Source organism: Pocillopora damicornis, chromosome 8, assembly GCF_964200805.1.
Source record: "Pocillopora damicornis chromosome 8, jaPocDami1.2, whole genome shotgun sequence".
In the NCBI taxonomy this organism is placed as follows: domain Eukaryota; kingdom Metazoa; phylum Cnidaria; class Anthozoa; order Scleractinia; family Pocilloporidae; genus Pocillopora; species Pocillopora damicornis.
The window spans coordinates 23,049,467-23,071,578 of NC_142677.1; the positions used below are offsets into that span (position 1 = coordinate 23,049,467).

The window sequence follows — 22,112 nt, forward strand, 5'->3', positions numbered from 1 at the left end:
GATATAGGCTCAATTAACAGGATCTCGATCCATCTGACGTCATTCTTCGTTAGTGTAGTAAGGCTAATGCCCGCTATGCGTGGGCTAAAATCTATTGACGGAGCAGGGTGGGTAAACTAACCACGATATTACTGCTATTTTTTTTCCGCCAAATGGTTCCCAGCAAGAGAAAACAGAGGGCCATTATTCCAAGTGATCAATACCTTGTGATGAAGGTGCCTCCCTGCAAAGCGGTGCGAGTAAATTCGTTGTCAAAAGCTGAAAAAATGAAAAAATGGTGTTAGTGGAAAATTTTTATTCATTCTGTTTCATTCACTCTTCGTTGCTTGCGAAGTGCTGGATGTATCTGCTGAACGTCGGTGTTCCCTCCCCTCCCCTAGACAAAAACTCTATCGTCCCATGGGACGCGTATAAAAAGTACTTCCCAGTGTCCCATCAAACTTTATTTATATCAACACATGAATGCGCTCTCTTGATCTCTTGTTTACAGAGTTCACAGACTGATTGTCGATTTTCCTGAGGCATTTTTATCTCACTATGGCTTTTTTCTGCCCCATGAGAATTCCAAGAAGACGAAGGAAACGTAAGTAGGCAATTCTAGCCGTAGGTCGAGTTTGAAAATCGTTTATGAGTTTTCTGTTTACACGCTGGTCCTTGCGCCTTTGTCAATATCTTTGACAGGATATCGAGATGAAGAACAAAAAGACACCACTCGAAATGGAAATGCTAAGGGAAGGATCACAGGTAGTAATAGTGTGGACTCTATTGTGGATCTTGGAAAAGAAGAAGAGGATAACGAGATCGAATTTGAACCACGGAAGATGGTTGTGCTTCATGATTTTATACCTTGCGTCGAAGATGAGGTCGCGGTAAAGCGCGGTCAACATGTCAAAGCTCTTTACCAAGAAACAGACTGGATCTATGTCATAATAAATGATGGAAAGGAAGGTTTTATACCATTTACGTACTGCGTCCCAGAGGAGGAATACGAAAAGCGGAAAGAGAAGCAGAAAGGGCTCCAAAGGAATAACTTTCGAAACGCTTCGTTTCTCGATTCTTTACATGTGCAAACAGATAATACACCGTCGTATAATTTTAAGAAAGATGATTTTGGTGATTACATCGTCAGATTTGAGTTTATCGCCTGCGATGAGAACGATATTAATGCCAAGAAAGGAGATAGAGTTCGCGTTTTAAACAAAGATGACAAGGATTGGTATTGGGTCTCAAAGAAGGATGGTGTTGAAGGATTTATTCCTAAAGATTTTCTTGTTCCGCTGGACGGACTCAAAAATGGCGGTGGGTGCCTTACTTTTGTTTTCATAATCGTGTCTGTGATTTTCGAGTACCTTTGTACAATTGTAAGGGTCGATCATTGTGTGAATTTTTGCCGATTGAAGAGTGTTCGAAGCTACTTACTAGAGGGCGCGCTCGCGGTGGGAGACATAATTCCGAACCTACTTGACTAGATACCAACGTTTCCAATAACATCGCTAATGTGTATCATGATCACTAAATCGCATTTTGTTAAGTTCGTATAAACAAATGTTAGATCTCAGTTAACTAAGAAAACACTTCTTTCGGGGATCAAACCTTAATGATTAGTTAACTTAATTTATTTACCATGTTTCTGAGAGAATTTCGTCTCAAACAGTGTTGGCTAATTTTATGCTATTGAGCTTTCATTTTCCATCAGTAGAAGCGAAAATTCTTGTCATGGTCAATTACTGAACTTTTAATTGATAATGTGTTATCACTCTCGGTTCAAAGCCGTCAATAAGGGTAATTTATCTGTACAATACTATCCTTGACAAAATGAGGCACTTGCTTGAATTTCTCTGAAGATTGGTGTTAACACTTCATTAATTTAGAATATTATTTCCAACAAAATTTTAGCAATTCACTTTCGTCTTTTTTTTTATCCTCCTTGCTTTGAGATTCTTAGCCTCTATCCTACCTTATTATTCAAACCATGTTAACTCGTCTCATGCAGATGTAAAATAAATTGGTGTTTTAAGGACAGGAGTTAACCATTACTTAGCACAACATGTTCATAAGTGTAATTCATCAGGCTGGAAGTCAATTGGCCAAATTTTTATTCTGCTCAAAAAGTCAAACAGAGAAGTAGTTAATATCCAGCCATTGTAACATAACAAGCTTGTCACAATTTTTTGATGAAATATGTTTCCTGTGGATGAAATTCAAGCAAAGAAATGATTCTTGCACTGTCAAACTAACGCAAGAATATTCACAGGCTTCTTTTCTGCAATTTTGGATAAATTGCAATCCATTGGCAGGGATCATGAACTAATGAGCCAGCTTTATTTAAAGATCTTTATTACACAAAATGTCTGTTTGAAAACTCCTAGTGGCTTATCAAGCTAGTTGTCTTTCAGCTCATCATTTTTTATGAGAGATGGTTTGATTTTAGTCTCTTACTGGGGTATTGATCCCTCGGAATAATTGCCTTCTACTTTCTCTTGCTGGGAACTATTTTACAAAAGAAAAATGAACAGTAATATTGTGATTAGTTTATTCACCCATCTGCGTCAATAGATTTTAACCCATGCATAGCAGGCATAAGCCTTACTATACTAACAAAGAATGACCAAGAGAGGTCAAGATCTGGGCAATTGAGCCTAGATCAACTGACTGAGTTGTTGTAAAATGAGAGTTCTGGGACAAGACAGGTACTAAGGATAAAAAGTGTTCTTAGACAAATAAGGACTAGTAAGAGCAAGTAAGAACAAGTAAGCTGACTTCTTTGTTGATAGAGGTTGCAGTAGGGAGTGCAAGACAAGGAGTTATTGTATTGAAAACCTGTCATGACATTGCTTTTCTTTTCATTAAAATGTCTGACAAGTGCTTCTATTTTTCTAGATTTAAGTCCATCAACTGTTCAAAATCATTTGAATGGTGGCAGAAGAATATCTGAGACCCGAGTTTCGCCATTGTCAACACAAGTTGGAAGCCCTTACAGAATAACAACACCAGATTCCAACAGGTCAACAAAAAGTACAAACTCATCCTCAGAACCTTTGTTAATCACTCCTTCCTCTAGCCTAAATGGCTACAGCCTTGTTACTCCAAACAATAAGACAGAAGCATACCACCAACGTCGTAGCACTAATGAGCTTTTGCTTTATGGACAAGAACTTGTCTGTACTGATACCTACATAGCTAGAAGGATGGATGAACTTACTGTAAATAAAGGTGATTGGATTTATGCTGACATGAAAATCAAAGATGCAAGGGGCTGGATTTGGGCATACTCACCTTCAAACAAGACACAGGGCTATGTCCCCAAGTCGTGTGTAAGACCACCAGCAACCACACCTCTTTGATTAAAATTCAGGTAGTATCGTTTTTGTGCATCTTTAGGATAAAATAACTGGGACTATTTTAGACTATTTTAGAGACAAAAAGTACAGACTACTATTATTGTGAAATTGTCAGGATGTGCAGCAAACATGCTGTGTCAATACATTTTAAATGTTCTTGAAGAAAGTATATATTGATTTTTCAATGAATCTGATTTGAATGTTTTATATATATATGATATATTAAGCATAATTTGTAAAGGGAGAATGAATATTTTATGAATTTAAGGAATTCACTTAGAAGAGATCTGTACTTGAAATATTCTGGATGTTAGTCTAAAGTCAATTTGAGCCCTTTCATCCTTGTGACAAATCCTTCATGAAGTTTAACTCATGAGACAACTGTTATTTGAAGTGAAACATCACCATCAACATGATGTTATAGAGTGTTTGACGCAATGTAGTTTATGTGAGTAGAATTTGGATAGTGCACTCAAGGAGACTGGTAGACTTGCTGGAAACTAGTGTTAAGGATTTGTCACCATGGATTTATTAACCTTAAGACATGGTACCAAACAATTGAAATGTTAAAAAGACAAAGGCTAAGAAGCCACCCCCATTGTGATTATTTTTTGGAACTCCTCTGTTCAGGGTTTTATCTTCCACCCAGCTTCTCTTCTTGTAGTTCTTAAAGAATTTCTAATGAGTCACAAGTGATAAAGAGTCAAAGTAACCCTTGCCTTGGAAAAAGATGTTTACTAGTAAGTTTTTATAAAAAAATATTTTTGAAGATTCCAGAGACATCTATATTCAAATGTGTACTAACCGTCAGCACTGTTAGCCAGTGATTAAAAAAGATCCAATACGAGGAAAAGGTAGTTTCTAACCCTTTCACTCCCAAGATCTCATTTGCTAGTCTTCTTATTGTACGCCATGCAACTCATATGATGTTAGGTTGGAGAATTTGGTATTGGATTAGTTAATTACCCCCCCAATCGATACTTTTCCTTATTCTCATTGCTTGTCTACTTGATATTGTATCGATATTGTAAGGAGAAATTCTGTCTTGGTCACTCATGGGAGTTCAAGGGCTTCAAAATGACTTAAGCAAAGTTTTGAATTTTTGTTAATGTAAGGAATCATTTAGTCGGTGGCTAGGTTTTTAGGCGCCCGAGTTGTCACATGATTGTTTTGTTTTCATGATTTGCACATAAGTATTAAATCGTTAAATTTCTTGCAGTGAGTGAGCCCATTTTATATGCATTGTGTATGTAGCTTGTTGATTCTTAGCCAATTGGTGTTAATTTTATTATATGACTGAGTAACTTTTTATTAGCAAGTATTTACAGTAGATGCAAACTAGTGTACTCATAAAATATTATTGAGCTAAGAAGGTACTCACAGATTCTGTATTTTCAGACAGGCAAACTGCAGTATTTATATAAATTTATGAGGAATTTTATTAAAGTATTGTATTTATTAAGATATGGCTGTACTCTCTGTGCATATGCCTTGATGACTAATGTAAGATAGGCAGTCCCTCATAACAAATGCATATGAAAAAGTTAGAGTGGCTACCTAATTGTACTTCTGGGGCCAGTTGTGCTTCTGGGGCAGTTGGGTTTATTTCAGGGTTCAAAACTGCACTTGCTTGGATTTTTCTTGTATAAAGGTGTTTTTGGGGCTAATTTGCAGTCCTCGTTTTGTACTCCTGTGGGGATTTCTACCTGAAAGCAAGCCACTGCTCTAGATATTTCAAGGGACCCTAAATAACAGGAAAACCTTCAACCTGCTCCAACGTTTTCTAGGAGGATGTTTCAGAGATGACCCTGTAAAACTTGCATGTAAACGAAGCTGCTTCATGAAATATCTTATTCACTAGGGACAAAATAGCACCGAACAGTATAGTCAAGTCTTGTATGAAAAGCACTTTTTTTTTTTTTTTTTACAAAAACTGCATTAGGCCGAGAAACTTAAAGGACTCTTCTCAATCTTTTTACCTGTTTCTTTGCTAATCACACTCGTTTCCAGGTGATGCTCGTGGTGAGGAAAATAGAGGTCTGAAAACTAATTTGATACAAAGAAAGCAAACTGTCAGACAACCTGTCCCTGACTGTAACTATTTATAAAAAAATTCCTTTAACGACCGCTTCATCGATTCGCATATTTCTCTCAATTGAAGGTAAGTGAGTATTCTCACCACTGTTAATCGATCCGCAATTGCTAAACTCGTTTCTCTGACAAACACAAAACTGTCAATTGAATGATTGAATGAATGAAATTTGCATATTCGTCAGCACCTGTTCGGTTCAAAAAAGGACTGAAAACAGATTTAGTGGAAAAACAAAACCTTGCAGTCTCAACGCGATCGTTCATCTATCCTCTTCTGTATTTACACATTGACACTAAGTACAAACATGAATTAATTTTAGGAAATGCTGGCGCCAGAAGAATCCATCGAAGAGTGCAAAGAAGCATTTTATCTTTTCGACCGAAGGGGAGACAAGAAAGTTGAATGTAGCCAAATCGGAGAAGTCATGCGGGCTCTCGGAACGAATCCGACAGAAAGCGAAATTTCAAAAATTATTCGTAATCTGGATACTGATAGTACTGGTGTAAAGCGAGTTAGCTTCGAAGAATTCTTCCCATTTTATCAAAATCTGCTTGATCGGCAAAAGAAAAGTGGAAGTAAGTTGTATAATATAAATTTAATTGCTTTCTTTCTTCGCTTGTCTGTAGGCTCGCTTTTATTATGGCTTCATGAAACTTAGTTTGTGTTTTCCTTTTAAGGATCTAAAGGCAACGATAATATATACGAGGTTTGAAACAGAAACCAATTTTAAAAGACAAACGCTAATATTTAAAAGGTGACAGTGATCTGTTATATTGTTAAATTACTCAAAGTACTTTTCTGGATCAAGCTACATCGCAGATCCAACACATGATTTGCTTTAGGCATATAGTTTTAGATGAGTTTAAGATAACTTACTTCGAACAAAACGATAAGAAGTAAATATGAAAGCGATCTTCGCAGTAATGAACACTACATAAGCAGCAGAAGTGAAAATAGAGCTTGAAAAAAATCAGGCCTCGACGGGAGTTGAGCCCATTACCTCTGCGATACCGGTGCAGTGTGTTGACAACTGAGCTAACGAACCTACTGTGAGCTGGTCATTATGTTGGTCCCAAATAAACCCGTGAAGTGATGTATAAATGACTGTGAATATATATGAAAATCATATATGTGAACTGCGCATAAAAAATCGAATATGAAAGCGATCTTCGCAGCAATGAGCACTACTTAAGAAGTGGAGGAAATAAGGCCTGATAAAAAATCAGTACTGCTTACGTAATGTTCATTACTGTGAAGACCGCTTTCATATTCACTTCTTTATACACAGTTCACATCATGATTTCCATAAATTCACAGTTATTTAAAACGATAAGACTCATAGCTCATTCAAACCAAAAATAAAAGCTGTTTGGCAAAACACGGTTAAAGTTGTTTTCCTCCGAATCGTTGCTAAAACTGATATTTGCCGACTTCAAATATAGCCGAATGAAAATAAACACTGGTGATCATTGGAACCTTAGGTAAAATTCGGTTCTTCAGCTTTCTGTTTCTGATTTTCATTCAGCTAAAACTGGTTTAGCGAAACATGTTTCTTGGTATGAATGGGGTATTCGTTAACCAAAAAATTTTGACTCCCTCGGGAAGACTGACTGATAAAGAACTTGCTAAAAATCTTTCACGATAATTTTCGAGTTTAATTTGCATTGTATCTTCCCTTTCCAGTTGATCCGGAGCACTTTATCGATTGTCTTCGAGTCTATGATCACAACTGCAACGGGCTCGTAAACGCCTCCGAATTACGTCAGTTGTTACGCTGTCTGGGTGACAAGTTGACAACCGAAGAGCTTGATCAACTTTTGCTTGGGTTCGAAGATAGTGAAGGCCTGATTTTGTACGAGGACTTTGTGAAACACATCATGTCAGGATAGAATCACGCGCAGCTGATCAAGAAAACATGTCTTTTTTTCTTCCCTCGTTGATGAACTTTAAACTTTATATTTAAGATGGTAGGAACCGAATAAAGTTTTTGTTAAAACAGACTCGCGATGAGTGAAGATTCCTCGGTACTTGTTAATTTACCACGAAGTTAAGGTAACCGTCTTGACTACAACTAGTCCCAAGTCAGAGGAGATCTAGGATTGGTTGGTGATGGGGGGGGGGGGGGGGGGGTTTAACCTTTGATTCAGAAAACACAAAGTATCTTCTTAAACCACAGCCTGAATAAGCTGAGAAATATTTCAAGACAAGTAAATTTCAAATACATTATTTTGAGTTGTAACCTGCCATTTTGTCGTTGCAAGAATTTTGGTGTTAAGAGAAAAAAAAAAGGTCTAATGGGGGAGGGTACGGACCCCCGGCCCTTTCCCCTTGGAGTGCGAACGGTAACCCTGAGGGAGTCGAGAACAACAGCTGAGGAGGGGGTCATTTAAATGTTGGGATTATTCATGTTCACCAAGGTCAGCAGAATCGAAGATTGAAACGTCTTGGGAAGGAATGAAAAGCGAGAAGGAAAAGGAAAAAGGAGGAAAGGAAAAGTAAAACTCTCTCGTATCATTCCGCGTTATTTTCCTTAAAGTAAAATCTCCTTCATCAAGAGCATGCTTCAAGCTGGCCGAATCCTTAGAAAGATTGATGATCTTGTCTGGTGTTCCGTCAATCCTCAGTCACTCCTCTCCCGTGGAGAACCATGGTTTTTTGAATATGTTTGGTTAATTTCTTGAGCTGGTCATTTACCAATCAAATTATACATGCACCTTTCCATCGACTTCGGCTCATTTTTTCGTGAGAACAAAGTAAGGTAATATTAACGCGAATAAAGGGGTAAGTTTTTAAAGAAACTGTGGTGCTGCGTCGGTGGGAGAGTATAGCAGGTAATTTAGTGTTGACAACTGGGTTGAAAACGTAAATTAGCCACCGTAAAGAGTAAAAAACGGATGTTTCGAGCGTTAGCCCTTCGTCAGAGCGATTGGAGGAATTGTGGGTTGTGTGTGGGTTTATATGCAGAAAGCTACACCATTGGTGGGAATATGGTGACGAGAAAACAGGAATAAATTAGTTGAATGAAAAGCGCTCATGGATTCCGTGGGGATTAAGGGTGCCGATTTGGAAGATAAATTTTTGTTCTAGTGTTTTACGGCTTTCCGAACTGCCTAGATGTAAGGAAAGGCCGCAAACTGCCATATGCTGTTTAGAATGATTAGGAAGATTAAAGTGTCTAGCGACTGGTTTGGATGCGTCCTTGTCATTTCTTTCCAAGTCGCGAAGGTGTTCTCGGAATCGGTCACCTAGTCGTCTTCCTGTTTCGCCGATGTATAACTTATTGCAATAAGTGCAAGCTCCACTTTCTGCATATAAACCCACACACAACCCACAATTCCTCCAATCGCTCTGACGAAGGACTAACGCTCGAAACGTCAGCTTTTTTACTCTTTGCGGTGGCTAATTTACGTTTTCAACCCAGTTGTTAACACTAAATTACCTAATATTAACGCGCGCTGTCAGCTGACCGGGGAGAGGAAGTGATAACTCTCCCCTCCCCTGTGACAAAAAAACCTGGAAGTGAAGTGAAGCAATTCAAGGTTCATCAAGTGGTTCAAGTAACTGCGTATTTTACTGTATTCTGGAGAATTTCAGCGATATTAGGTGATCAAGGTAACACATGTATGTAATTATGGCTGTAAGGAAACGTTTTGATAATATTTTTTGGAAAGTATCCTTCACGGATTGGGCTTTTGTTGCTTCAAGTCTAGGGTTGACTCGGAGGAAGTCTTGAGGAAGTGCCCGATAGTTGTGGTCAAAAATCGTATATTTTCTAGCTATTTGAAAAACACTTCTATTAAAAGCCTAGCTGTTGAAACTTTCCTTAATTTTTGCTTCCTTTCCCGTGTACCTAAAATTGACTTTCAGAGCGAGATGGCTTATTCTGCTTACTCAACAATCCAGCAATACAATGCGAGATCGATCTAGAATTTTCACTTCACTTCCAACAAATTTCATGAATATTTCTTGGTTGGAAGTAGTTATTTTTGCTCTTAAGCTACGTAATGAACGTTGAATCACTGCCAGTGTAGTGCCGAGATGATAATACACGATAGAAGACGTACATGTAAAATTAATCATAGATCCCATGCTGAGATGTTAGGATTCTTACGGTCAATTAGTGGGTTAGCTATGCACTCAGAGGTGATGCAGACGTAATGTAGAATCGTATTTTTGCTGTAGGATTCTATGTGTTGACTTGAAATAGAGATGAGGTCTTATTAATGCTGACTGTTGCAATAATGAAATAATTTCTTGGTTCAAACAAGGGCTCCCCTATGCATCAGTGCCTCTAAGAGATGTTACTTGGCACCCTTAATCGCACTTATTTCGATATTCAAGTTCAGATGTGATTACAGTTTTTTTTTTTATTCTTGGTTGACATTAATAGCATAGAAAAACTGAGGAGCATGGACATAATCTTACTTAGAAATGTATAAAACTATGTCACTTTGTTTTGCTATCTTGTTTTGTTGTTTATGCTGGTGAGGTGTTACCAATGAACCTTCTGTGCACACTACATTGCTTGCATGACATTATGTAAAGTAGTGCATATCATTTTAACCTTTATTTCCTGGCCTCTTCTATGTTTCCTAGGGATTAGTGTAAAAACAATAGAATGGCAGCAGCAAGGAGATCAGGGAGGCTCACTATCTTTGTGCGGTTTAACTCCAACACAAACATACCAGTCACCATTGATCCACAATGGACAGTTTTAAGGCTGAAACAAGAGATAGCTACCAAACAAGGAGTTGAGGCTTCAGAATTAAGAATAATTTTTGCTGGGCGAGAACTAAAAGATGACCTTCAACTGAAGGTATGCTTCTATGTTTACTCTGTCAATAACTCTTTTACTTGGAAGATTTGCCAGGGTTTTCAACAGCACAAATTGCATTCATGATTTTTATCACTTTATCAGTGGTCTAGATCAAATATCTGTCAAAATTGTGAGTTTTATTCCATGGAATGAGTAGTTGTTAATTGTTTTTCTCTTTATTTATGTGTTGAATCAACTTTAACTAGGATGCTGAGATACCTCACCAAAGTGTTATTCATGCTGTCCGAGGTGGCCGCTGGTCAGCCAGACCAAGTAGACCTGGCCAAGTAATGCCACTGGCCAGACTTAGACTTTCAACTGTTGGTGAGGATGAAGAGGAAGTAGCAAGTTCAACAGATGGAGGTATAGAGAAGTGTGAATGAAAACTGATGCTATGATATTTTTTGGGAGATGAAGTGAATTGATTTATGAAGAGAATGGTTTAAGAGTCTGGGTTAAAACAGAGGTTTTTGTGCAAGCCCTGGCCAGGTAATTGTGATATCTTCTTGGGTGGGCATTCCAATTCAGACAGGGCTTTCTCAAATCAAGAGTAGAGATGGGGACTCAGAAACTTGCCAAATTGCTTAAGGGTAACCCCCCAGAGGAATGAGAAATATGATCAAAAGGTGTTAGTTTCTTAACCCTTTAACTCCCAGAAGTGATTAACATAAAAACTTCTCCCTATAATATCCATACACTATTTAGCAAACAGGTAATGAGAATATTTGAACTTATCAGGTAGAACCTGCTATCTTGATCTAGCACCAAGTTTAGTTTACAAGGAAATGTGTAGCAGCTAGAGGAGAGAATTAACAATCAGATCTTGGGAGTTAAAGGGTTTAGAAGCTGTGGTGCTGCTTTGAGGGGAGATAGTGCAAGATAATTTGGTTTTATCATCTGAGTGATAACATGAATTGGTTATGGCAAAGAGTTTCTAAAGCTGTTGTTTCGAGTGCTAACCCTTACTCTTAGGAAATTCACTATTCATTCTGTCAATGTCTTTTTGGCGGCTGACCTATATTTATCAACTCAGTTGAAATAGTAATACTCCTAGTTGGCTGATGCTGGTTAAACTTCTGCATTGTGGGTCATAGGCTTTGGGAACAGACTTAACCTTCCTTTTACAATGTTATTGGCCACAAAGTTTTTTGACAAAGCTCCATTTAAATGAAGACTTTATGAAATAGCCTCATCATTTTCAATTCCCCCCAATTTCCTGTTTCTTATCTTAAAGCATCTTCCAGGCGGCAGGCCCAGTATTTTGTTTACTGCAAGACTTGTAAACAGGTTACTGCTGGAAAGTTGAGGGTTTGTTGCTCACAATGCAAAGAAGGGGCAATTGTTCTTCAGCAGGTAAATTATTCTTAACATATCATCAATTATTAGTTGATTAGCTAAATCTGTCTTTGATAATAATAAAAATTAATATAAAGAAGTGGAATTTCGCAAAAGATATATGCTTTAGAGAGGTTTTATGAAAATGAGGTTTGAATTGATTGATATTATACCCTTTCACAATTTTTCAGGGTGTTACTCCCTGAATGACAAACTGGGATAGGCTCGATTGGTGTGCACATTCTCCATACTGTTTTTAAAATATTTCCAAAGGCACTGACAGGGAGAATTTGTTAAATAATCAAGACCTTCCTTAGTTTGTGATCATTTCTTGTGACCTTTAAGTTTTACTTGGGGGCCATATTGTTAGGAGAAATTAGATGCTAGTTGCTCTCAGGGATCAAAGGGTTAATATCATGATGTTTGCTCTATATCTGTACTTGTCTTAATAGATTGCAGGTGTAAAGTAGTCACAGTGACTGTGATCTTGAGATCAGTGTTTAAATATTAAAGGCCATACTGAGTTCAATGCAGACATATGAGGGTGCTGTTAATTTTATGATTTACATCTTTGTTGTCCTTACAGGATCCAAGTAGTTGGGAAGATGTCTTGAAATCAGGAAGAATCAGAGGATCATGTAAAAAAGCAGGCTGTGATGGGAACATAGTGGTATAAGAAAGAGCTTTACTACTTTATCATGCTAACCCTTTAACTCCCAGAAGTGATTAACATAAAACATCTCCCTACAATATTCATACATTCTTCAGCAAACAGGTAATGAGAATATTCAAACTTATCAGGTAGAAGCTGCTATCTTGATCTAACACCAAGTTCTTATAACTAATTTACAAGGAAATGTGTAGCAGCTACAGGGGAGAATTAACAATCAGATCTTGGGAGTTAAAGGGTTAAGATTGCATGGATTCTGATCATCACAATAATTACCGTTTGAAGAGTCAATCTACAATCCATGGGATCCTGCTGAGGCTTGAATTTTTCGGGCTCCTTTTTTGCAATCACTTAAGGTGTAGCTTACCTGGGAGTATCATGGCTTTATTTGATTTTCAATCCACCAGTGAAATGAAATTTAGTTCCTTACAAATTGTATCAGATAATTCTTAGTTGTATATGAGTGGTTGCCCTTGAAGTGAACGTTTAATACAAGAGGACAATACAAACAGTTATGACCCAGTAAAGGGGAACCACCATTGCTTGTTAGAGCTGACCGTTAAATAGAGGTGAAAAAATTTTGGAACTTTCATGGAAGACCGCTTAATACAGGTTCAAGTGTATCTAAGCAAATTGCATCTGAGCAAAAATAATTGATGGATTATGATTTGTTATTCTGCCGTTGTGTTTCTTGTTTCAAGGAGTTTTACTTTAAGTGTGCACAACATCCTGCTTCTGAGGGAGACAGATGTGTTGCACTACCTTTGATTCGAGCAAACACCAGAGAAATCCCTTGTTTGGCCTGTGCTGATGACAGGTAAATATACAAGCCATGTCATCAAGTGTATGATCACTGATATATAGTATAGTCAAGACTGACAAGGGCTATGGGTGTCTGACTCAGCTAATACGAGTTGTTTTCAAATGAGTATTGATCCCGGATTTCTTTCCGGATTACTTCGCTTTGTGATTGGTCTTGAAAACTTACGCTTCCATCTCGACCAATCAGATATAAAACTGTAACCAGTGCCAACCTGGTCACTCGTGTTTTCTCGCGCTTGAAGCAAGCTGTTTTTACTTTGAGTTCTCATTGGTTAATGGTGATGTCTACCTTTCTTCTGATTGGCTGTTGTGGTTTCTTTGGTTTAAGTTCTCGCCACCCAGTTGAAAACTGCTCCAGTGTTTTCAACTGAATGTCGAGCAGTTTTTAATTGAGCGTTTTTTTAATGTTTCTGAAAAGGATACAAATCTGTTTTTACGTAAATTCAAACGAAATATTGGTGAAAAGTCAACATCCCGTACCGAAAAATTTTGTGACGCCAAACTTTTAGCAAACATTTTGTGTCGCGCTCTGAAAGATATTCGAAGGATGATAAGCATATAGTCGCCATTTGGCTCTCACATATTTTCATTAATTTGTCCTTGGACATATTGTAATCCTAGAAGCTCACTGTTTTTCTCGGAAAATTGTGAGGATCGAGGAACAGATTATGCCTGCAGACAAATGCCTGACCTCATTTTCACACCAAATGGAGGCGATTGTTCACTTATTCGTGAGTTCAATCGTGTTGCAGGGATCCTGTTTTGGTTTTTCCTTGTCCCGATGGACACGCTGTTTGTTTGGAGTGCTTTGCAATCTACTCCACAACAAAACTGAATGACAGGCAGTTTGTGCACAGCGACACATACGGATATACTCTGCCCTGCCCGGGAAGTTCAGGTGAGACCAAAATATGAATAAACTTCTGAAAATCAAAACTTTGATCGCTTGTCATTTGTAACCTGCCTAAGAGGTGAGGGTCGCATATACTTCTAGTCGTGGCTCCAACGTGGACTTTTCAATTTAGGTTCAAATGTGATTTTCACAATTAAAATGAAGAAAGAAATGGCAAGTAAAGCTAGAAAATGTTGCTAAACGTTGTTGGTTGAACGTAACTGTATAAACACAAGTTTCTTCGGGGCGTCTTGCAAGGGCTTAGCTCTGTTCGCAGGTTGTCTTCTGAAAGTTAAAAGAAAAGGCCCGGTATTTCTTGCTCAATCTCGTTCTTTTCAACACAACTGAACGTAACCAAACTCTCATTACATGAGTAAAAGGGGTAATTCTCTGAAGAAACTGTAGAGAAAAGGTATAACAACATAACTAGGTTTTATCAGAAGCTTATAACTTAGTTTTACCAGTTCAGCGACTGACGAAGGGCTTACGCTTACACAATACCAAATTAACTTATTAGGTGATTACATGATTAGGCTTTCGCTTTAAATAGGTCTTAAACAATGTCGTTACATACTTTTGCTTTTAAATCTCAAGGTTAGAGATCAATCTTTTTTGAACATTTTGCCGATTTCCTTCAGCACATCCAGAGTAAATTGTTGATATCTACTCTCGGCTTCAAGTTGTTGCTGTAGAATTCTTTTAAATAAGTCCTCCTCCCTTTTGCGACTGTCTTCCAAAAACTCCCGCAAAATGGCGATCATGCTAAGATCTTCCTGACGGCTCTGAGCTGTTTTAAGCGGCCTGGGATTCTTCCTCGGTTTTTTCCGGGGAAGGGGTTCGGCGATGGTAGGTCTCTTCAAACCCCGAACAGTCATTTCTTCCGAGTAGCTCTCGTCCTCTGATGATTCATCTTCGCTCGCTAAGCCCTTCGGTGCATGCACAGGTTCCACGCTGACTGCCGTCGCTGGAGTAGGCTGAGAAGGAACTGTCGGGTACACTTGTATGGGGATGGAGTGTTTCCCTGCTTGGCTAGCCGCGATCGGAGCATTTAAGGGCGTGGGCGGTGGGCCTGGCTTGATAGGGCGCAAATGTCTACCTGTAAACGTGTCCGAAGGAATAGCACTGGGAATGGTCATTGTGGAAGAAGCAGTAACGACGGTTTGAGAAGCAACGATGCCATTAGCAACTGTATGTTCAGCTGGTATGTTGATGCGCACCACCTCTTCTTCGCGATAGAGATCACTTTTGTTGTTGAGAATCTCTTTTATTTGGTCGTGGTAGGGAAATGAGTGAGGTAATTGGTCCTTTGTTCGTTTGTATTCCGCGAGCAGGTTCTTTATCCGCACCTTGCACTGATTCCCTGTTCTGGGCCCCAGCGAGCAATGAGCTACGCGCCTGTTGAACTCCTTCGCAATCATGTTCCATTCTTCGTAATTTCGTTTCTTCCCTTTGATGATTCGATAGTTTGCTCTCCAAAGGCTTAGCAGGGCCATGGTTTCGGGATCTGTCCAACGGGAAGAATTAATAGTTCCCAGGGCTTCTTCGCCATTTCCCTCCTGGCTCTTTACCTGTTGACCGGGAAGAATGAGTTCTATTGTGGAAGTTTTTACCCCTTCCCCCACTGTCATCGTGTTTGTGTTAGAAACTGGAGCCATGGAAACCGCTGTAGGCTGCTGTGACATCGCTGACACGTGTGGTATCTGCTAGGAGTTAAAAGGGGGGTTAGTTTTCGCGCTATTTTTTTTTAAAAGCCTTATATACTCAGGCGCTCAGAAAGTGCCTGAGTGTTAGAGTTTAGTCCTGTTTCAAATCTCCTTATGAGTTCTGAAGTGCATGCGTGAGTCCAAGGCTTCAAGAACTGGTCAAAAAGAACGAATAATAATAATAATAACAATAATAGTAGCAGTAATAGTAATAATAATAATTAGTAATAATAATTAAAGCGTGTCTGGACTCAAACATTACTAGTGCATGAGTTTACGTACATTTACGTTGTAAGCCAGAGAGCACAACACAAGCTGGGGATAATAACATTAACAATAATGATAGGAGGAATAATAATAAATATAATAATAATAGTAATGATTATAAAAATAATAATAGTAGTAATAATAATAATTATAATGATAATTAAGGACATGTATTGTGCAAATGAACCTATGAATATGATCAAATGGGCATTACATACTAATCTAATGGCCTATAAACAAAAACATGTCAAAAGTAAAAAAAACTAGTATCTCATTAAACTTTCAAAAATCTTTGCATGGATGTAAAAAAAAAAACTAATTTTGAAATGCGTTTCAAACTGAATTTCAATATGTCAAAAAATATAATACTAGTTAAACAAAAAGAAAAGTAAAAACAAAAAAATATCCTGATGAAATTGTTGCTGACTGGTTTCTCCGCAGCGTCAGGTCTTTCAACCGTAAGGGGAACGGGAGGTAATATTACTTACGAGAATATTCAAGTGCTAATTATATCCAATCTTACGTCTTGAAATTGTAAAATCTACTTAAGTCATTTTACCAGAAATTATACCAGAATAAGAAGATTATTTGGGTAAATCTATGGTAAGCGTGAAAGATATTCGCAGTACATACGAAACAAAAGTTTCGAACCAAGCGACTCCTTTGAGAGATACCGACAGCTTAAGTGTATGTCTACAAAAGAACAACAATGGAGATTTTAGGCAACCGCCTCCTGTAGTAATACAAGTACTAATTCCTTGAAATGAAAGCACAGATTGAGAAACACACGAATGTGCTCTAGGATTGTGTTGGCGTTTGAAGGCTTGAAGAGAGCATATTGTGATGCCGTAGGGAATTGTAATTTGAAACAACTTGAATTTGATCGAAGCAGCTTCGAATATTTACGTCTCCTATATTTGACTTGCACTGTTTCTTTGTAATTTCACACGATACACATCCTTAACTGTCGGTTAATTTTCGACTTTTAAAGTAGAATCAAAGATTTATACACCTGAAATGAATTTTAACGTTAAAATAGCGAGCACAATGTATAGACGATCAATGACTGTACAACCCGCTCGAGCCGAGATCGACGGGATGCTAATGATGGATTCGAACGTGTTTAGAATACTAAATCGTTTTCCACAAGTCCTTCTTGAATCGCAAGTGAAATAAAGAGTACTTACAAATTGCTATACGAACTATTTTGAATACTTTGTGTGCTTCTAATGCCAGTATGAGTGTCCTGCCCGTGCTCGTTTGAGATCAATTCTTGAGATGCTCAAATCGAAACTCGAATCGAAACTCGCTAGTCTTAGAGCGCTTGATCAAGCAATCTTACCAATTTGACTTTCCCACCACACTGAATCTTCTTTTAGAAAAAAATCTAAATTTTTCCTTCGATTTCTCGTAGTACTTTAAGCTCTCAATGTAAAAAGGTATGTCACTTGCTTGTTAGTCGTGTCTTTTCCCCTTTCTACCTCCTCCAGCAGAGAAATGGTTGAAGCTCTTCGGCTGGACTCGATTTAATTCAAGCCACCCCGATGTCAGATGTGTAAACAATGATCTTTTGTTCGAAATGTGACGTAAGCGAGATCCGAGATGTGATTCGATTGTTCGCTTGATTAATCAATCTTGCAATGCATCTGATACATTTTCTCTTTACAAGGAATTTAAGACGGCTTTTTATTATTTCAGAAAAGGGTTTATGATGGGATTTCAGATTTATGTCGCGGTTTATTTTACGCTGTTTGGCGCCTGATGTTTTTATGATATTTCGAAATTTGAAAAATGGGGAAAATCAGAGAGAAAGAAAAGTTTGAAATGTGTTTGTTGTTCGGGTTTTTTTCTAAATTTTATTTTGAAGGCGTATACGTTTTACAACCCCTGTTACAGCATATTCGTAAAATGTTTTAATGGAGGATATCCAAGAGCGCTTTGTGTATATCTTTCTTTTTGTTGGGAGTATTTCCACATGCAAATCGCGCGCTTTCAGGAAAAATTCGCTAACTTTCAGTGGATAATTATTATAAATCTCTTACAGTCTTTATTTTATCGTCTCATATTAAGGATTTGTGGAGTTCTGAAAGAATAATTTGCGCGATTTATTGGTGTTGCAATTGTTGACTTTCAAAACGAATTTTCTGCGTTTGTTTTTGAGAAGGTTCACCTTACATTTTATTCCTTTTCTCCCACAGGTAGCTGTAACAGCGCACTAATTTCGGAGGCTCATCATTTCCGGGTGCTCGAGCCTGATCAGGTTAGTAGGTCCATTAAATCTGGAGCTGGATTCTCCGTATTTTATCGTGTAAGACATTCCAATACACTGGTATCAAAATGTTAACCCAGTAACTCTTTAAAATTGTTGAAGACCGTGCGCCTTTTCGAAGCTGTAATTCTGTCGCCTGTGTAACTGCAGTTTTATGAGCGCTTTACTAATTTTTTAGCGCTAAGTGATGAGCGGCAAAGGCGCAAGCATCTCGCGGCAGCCAGCTACGAAGGCTACAGTTTTGCTATTCTGGAAGTGTGAAATTGAGAGTGTATGTGATACACAACGTATAATGTAGAATGCATGAATTTGTTCGTAGTACGACCGCTATCAGAGGTTTGGAACCGAGGAGTATGTATTGAAAGAGGGTGGTGTGCTATGTCCAGGGCGTGGCTGCGGAATGGGCCTTTTGCCAGCACCAGGCATGCGCTGTATCAGGTGTGATTATTGCCAGGTAACTAAATATGCACATGTGAAAATAACTCCACGAGTTGTAAGGCAAGGATCGATGCTCAGACGAAATTTCACCCGGTACAAACTCTTAGGGCGAAAACAACATGTATAATTACCTAGATGGTTACGCTGTCTTCACTGATGAAAAGCTGTTCTCTCACCACGATTTCTACAGAAGGGATAAATAACTCCCTTCCCCATCTCTCTTATCCTCTGCGGGAGGAATGTGAGCCCGTCACTGCTCATCCCACCTTGCGAAGCACCAATTCAGTTTCCTATCTGACAAGCAAGAGCCCCACGAGGGCGTGGGGTGGAAAGAAGCGAAACCAATTACGTCTGATGGAAGGGGTTTTTTTTGACCTTGTTAGTAGTCGTATCGTACTGGGCGGACCTGTCTTTCGCAAGCATGCCATACAGTTTCCTTTTGCTCTTTATTTCTAGTTTGAGTTCTGTAAAGAGTGCAAGGAGCCCTTTCAGCGAGGTCACTCGTGCAATCAGACGCAGTCAAATCCAACAACAAATGCCAGGGCTAGTGTAAGTATACATCGAATCCAAAACTTGTAACAGTCCACACCTCTTTTGGTAGGAACCAACGATTGTATAACCGTCTAACGCTTGCTGCATACTCCATGTATGTGCAATGAAAGTTTTTCACATAGAAAGGGACTGGAAAACAGTCGAGAACTATGAAGGGAGAGAAGAGAACTACTTACGAGATCTTGAGAGTTTCTGAAGGGTCAATAGGAATGAAAACGCCTGAGCGTGCGGTTGTCTTGGACAGCAGTTTTGTCTGTTTTGCGCTTCCTCTTTGCCTCTCTGCTTTATTATGATGGATACTCTGAAGGATTGTGATTTAGTGTTTCACGAGTGAACCTTGAAAATTGTGTTGTGTGGTTTTGTTTATGTTCTTTAAGGCTTGTTAACTTTGATTATCAATGCTCAAATTTAACTTGGTCTCTTAAAAAGAGGTGTATAGAATCATATCGATCTCCTCCTTTTCAGAATTACCGAGTCAATTTAGAAAACGCGAGACGAGCGCGCTGGGAGGCTGAGGCGAGACAAGTGATTGAGCAGATCAGCAAGAAGTGCCCCGGATGTCAGACAAATATTGAGAAAAATGGTGAGTAAAGGGGAACTCTAATTGATGTGACTCTTCCCAACAGTTTAAACCTCAAAAATAACATTTTTGGTGGCTTACCCCACTGGAAGGCCGAGCTGAAAAACGTGTTAACGTGTCACCAACTTTTGCGTGCTCACGTACGAAATCTTAAGCAACACTGTTGACTGCAGCAAAAGGGCAGAATTTTGTAAAAACTGAACAGCGGCGAGGTTTTCTTCCCTTGATGTGAAGTTAAAAAGACTTTCGCTCCAGACGGTCCAGCAGCAGAGTATATGGCGTATTCTGAGCGCCACTTTCTTGAGTGCTAGTTGAAACTTTCCGCTGAAAAGTAGTTCAGTTGCCAAAATTCAGGAAAATACCTCGGTGTATTCATAGTATGTACAATCAATTCTGTGACCAAGGCAGACCAGAAGGTTTTTTTTTGTTACCTTTTTTTGGATCTGGTCTTTCTCTCAACTGTTCGGGGAGGGGAGTGGACTCATTTCTCAAAAAGCGGCTGATAATTCGAACAAAAAGTGGTAATCGATTTGTATTTTTGTCTCATTTAAGGTGGATGTAATCATATGACGTGTTCTCGCTGCCACTTTGAATGGTGCTGGGTTTGTTTAATTCGTTGGAATCCCGATTGTCAGGGCACTCACTGGTTTAGGGTGTGACCGCCATGTCACCCAATCTCGTTAGGATGAGATGCTTACATTACAAAGAATTTGCTAGTCTAGGAAAATCTTTGGAGATCTAGAGTAGAAGGAGAAATGAAAATTAGGTGTATTTTTTGCCAGTTATTTAACAGGTTAGAACTTCAATCGAAAAGTAGCTGTAGAATAAATGGGTAAGTTTTTTAGAAACTACTGTAGAAACGGAAAGGGAAACGTGTGTCGTCTGTCAGTGAAACGAACTGTGTGATGTTCGTTCACACTAGTTCAAATCGCATTATAATTAGTGCAGACTAAAGTTGAGGAATGCATTGGAATAGAAAAATTGTTTTAAGTAGGAAACTGCATGTAAGGTTTTAGAGTAACTTAAGATTTAGTTAAGATTCGCGAAGTGATTTATAAGAGACCGTAATATGTTCCAAGTAGACACATTTGCGTGGCAACCGTATTAGAAGAAAGTCCCTGTATTCGATGCTTCAGTTAACAAAATTTGATACCGTTAACTTGCTTCATCTCAGCAGTGCTCATTGCTTAATTTTAAGATATTTTTAATCTTCCAAAACTTTCTACTGTAACGTGGATAGCTGTAAGCATACCAGGTAAAACTTGATATATAATGTCCTACTTCGTAACTGATGAACTTGTATCTAATTTTTTTTTGTTTTCAAATAAATCAATTATTTTAACAAAGCGTTCGTTTAGGACCAAAAAAGTTTTTTATCCCGCATTATGTAGCAGTTAAGCGTTACACTGCGTTGTGTGATTTCCTACACTGTACCACACTTACTGTACTACTTTTGAAGTTCAAAAGTTTCCAGTGCATCAGTAGCATCCACGTTGTTTAAAAAGAACTACTTTAAAAAGTCCAGGAAGAGGATAAGACCTTACTTAATTATGCTCAGCAACTTTTGCCGGAGAAACGTTTGGCGTTTGGAGCAGCCATTTGTAGTTCTAGCAACGTCGAGCACATATCAAGCACCAAAAATTAAACTATTTCATCCATAACTTCAATATCTTCGAATTTATTGAACGTTTAACAATCTTTTGAACACATGACTAGTCACTCGACGACGTTTCACAGACCTTTTGCTTTCCGTTAGACTTGGGAGTAACCTTTAACTCTGTTCATATTTGTGAGCAACTTTAGCGCTAGGTTTCCGAAACTTAGCTTTTAAGAGTTGCTCTTTAGTAGAGCTATTTTTCTTGATTAATGTTAGAAATCATCGTAGAAAACGAAAAATAAATCTTTTAATTAACGTCAATGCAAAAATATCAAGAAATTTAGGTAGCAACCAATGAAATTTACGTAGCCGCTTTCCGGATTTTTGAAATGTTTTAGCAACTCTTTGGTATAACAGTGAGGCGATTTCCGGCATTTTACGAGCACCGTCCCTTCAAGGGCTTCCGTTTTAGGTTGCATTTGACCCAAGGAGAATCAGTATTATAGGTAACCTTTATGTAGCCAATTTTTTTATGTAAGCGTTTACATGAAAATAGTATAGCTTGGCTGGCCCTCTACCAACACTACCCAGCCGTGAAACCTACGTCGAGATCCGAGTGACAACAAATTGTCCGCTTTGGTATTTGTCTCTCCATCCGACCGCAATCACTTTTGTTTGCTTTCTGCATTCGTAAATTTGAATTCTCCATCATTATTATTCACATCTATTGTCCATATC

At 38.5% G+C, this 22,112-nt stretch overlaps 4 protein-coding genes across 11 annotated transcripts; 3 read left to right on the top strand and 1 right to left on the bottom strand.

Moving 5' to 3' along the window:
• The first annotated feature begins 261 nt into the window (after positions 1–261).
• Positions 262–4,804, top strand: LOC113682108 (SH3 domain-containing protein Dlish). Of its 2 annotated transcripts, XM_089180548.1 has the most exons (4): positions 262–279; positions 491–583; positions 682–1,299; positions 2,881–4,804. In XM_089180548.1, exons 2-4 carry the CDS (start codon positions 538–540, stop codon positions 3,342–3,344), a joined length of 1,128 nt encoding a protein of 375 aa, XP_089036674.1. In that variant the 5' UTR covers positions 262–279; positions 491–537; the 3' UTR covers positions 3,345–4,804. The 2 variants fall into 2 exon arrangements, with proteins under 2 accessions (XP_089036674.1, XP_027055058.2); XM_027199257.2 differs by lacking the exon at positions 262–279 and having other exon boundaries at positions 424–583.
• Positions 4,805–5,382: 578 nt separating this feature from the next.
• On the top strand, positions 5,383–7,433 carry LOC113682112 (myosin-2 essential light chain). Of its 2 annotated transcripts, XM_027199265.2 has the most exons (3): positions 5,383–5,502; positions 5,753–6,008; positions 7,117–7,433. In XM_027199265.2, the coding sequence occupies exons 2-3, from the start codon at positions 5,756–5,758 to the stop codon at positions 7,320–7,322; spliced, it is 459 nt and encodes a 152-aa protein (XP_027055066.2). In that variant the 5' UTR covers positions 5,383–5,502; positions 5,753–5,755; the 3' UTR covers positions 7,323–7,433. The 2 variants fall into 2 exon arrangements, with proteins under 2 accessions (XP_027055066.2, XP_027055065.2); XM_027199264.2 differs by lacking the exon at positions 5,383–5,502 and having other exon boundaries at positions 5,605–6,008.
• A 1,350-nt stretch (positions 7,434–8,783) lies between these two features.
• Positions 8,784–21,123, top strand: LOC113682110 (E3 ubiquitin-protein ligase parkin). 2 transcript variants are annotated; one of them, XM_027199258.2, is made up of 12 exons: positions 8,784–9,045; positions 10,030–10,249; positions 10,456–10,612; positions 11,484–11,602; positions 12,171–12,254; positions 12,956–13,071; positions 13,829–13,974; positions 18,137–18,198; positions 18,527–18,661; positions 19,102–19,194; positions 19,663–19,780; positions 20,330–21,123. In XM_027199258.2, exons 2-12 carry the CDS (start codon positions 10,052–10,054, stop codon positions 20,434–20,436), a joined length of 1,335 nt encoding a protein of 444 aa, XP_027055059.2. In that variant the 5' UTR covers positions 8,784–9,045; positions 10,030–10,051; the 3' UTR covers positions 20,437–21,123. The 2 variants fall into 2 exon arrangements, with proteins under 2 accessions (XP_027055059.2, XP_089036675.1); XM_089180549.1 differs by having other exon boundaries at positions 8,939–9,054.
• On the bottom strand, positions 14,281–17,502 carry LOC113682111 (uncharacterized). 5 transcript variants are annotated; one of them, XM_027199263.2, is made up of 2 exons: positions 17,391–17,502; positions 14,281–15,668 (listed from the first exon to the last, which is right to left on the bottom strand). In XM_027199263.2, exon 2 carries the CDS (start codon positions 15,648–15,650, stop codon positions 14,571–14,573), a length of 1,080 nt encoding a protein of 359 aa, XP_027055064.2. In that variant the 5' UTR covers positions 15,651–15,668; positions 17,391–17,502; the 3' UTR covers positions 14,281–14,570. The 5 variants fall into 5 exon arrangements, with proteins under 5 accessions (XP_027055064.2, XP_027055063.2, XP_027055061.2 ...); XM_027199262.2 differs by having other exon boundaries at positions 17,281–17,481; XM_027199260.2 differs by having other exon boundaries at positions 14,281–15,671; positions 17,281–17,481.
• Positions 21,124–22,112: the final 989 nt, after the last annotated feature.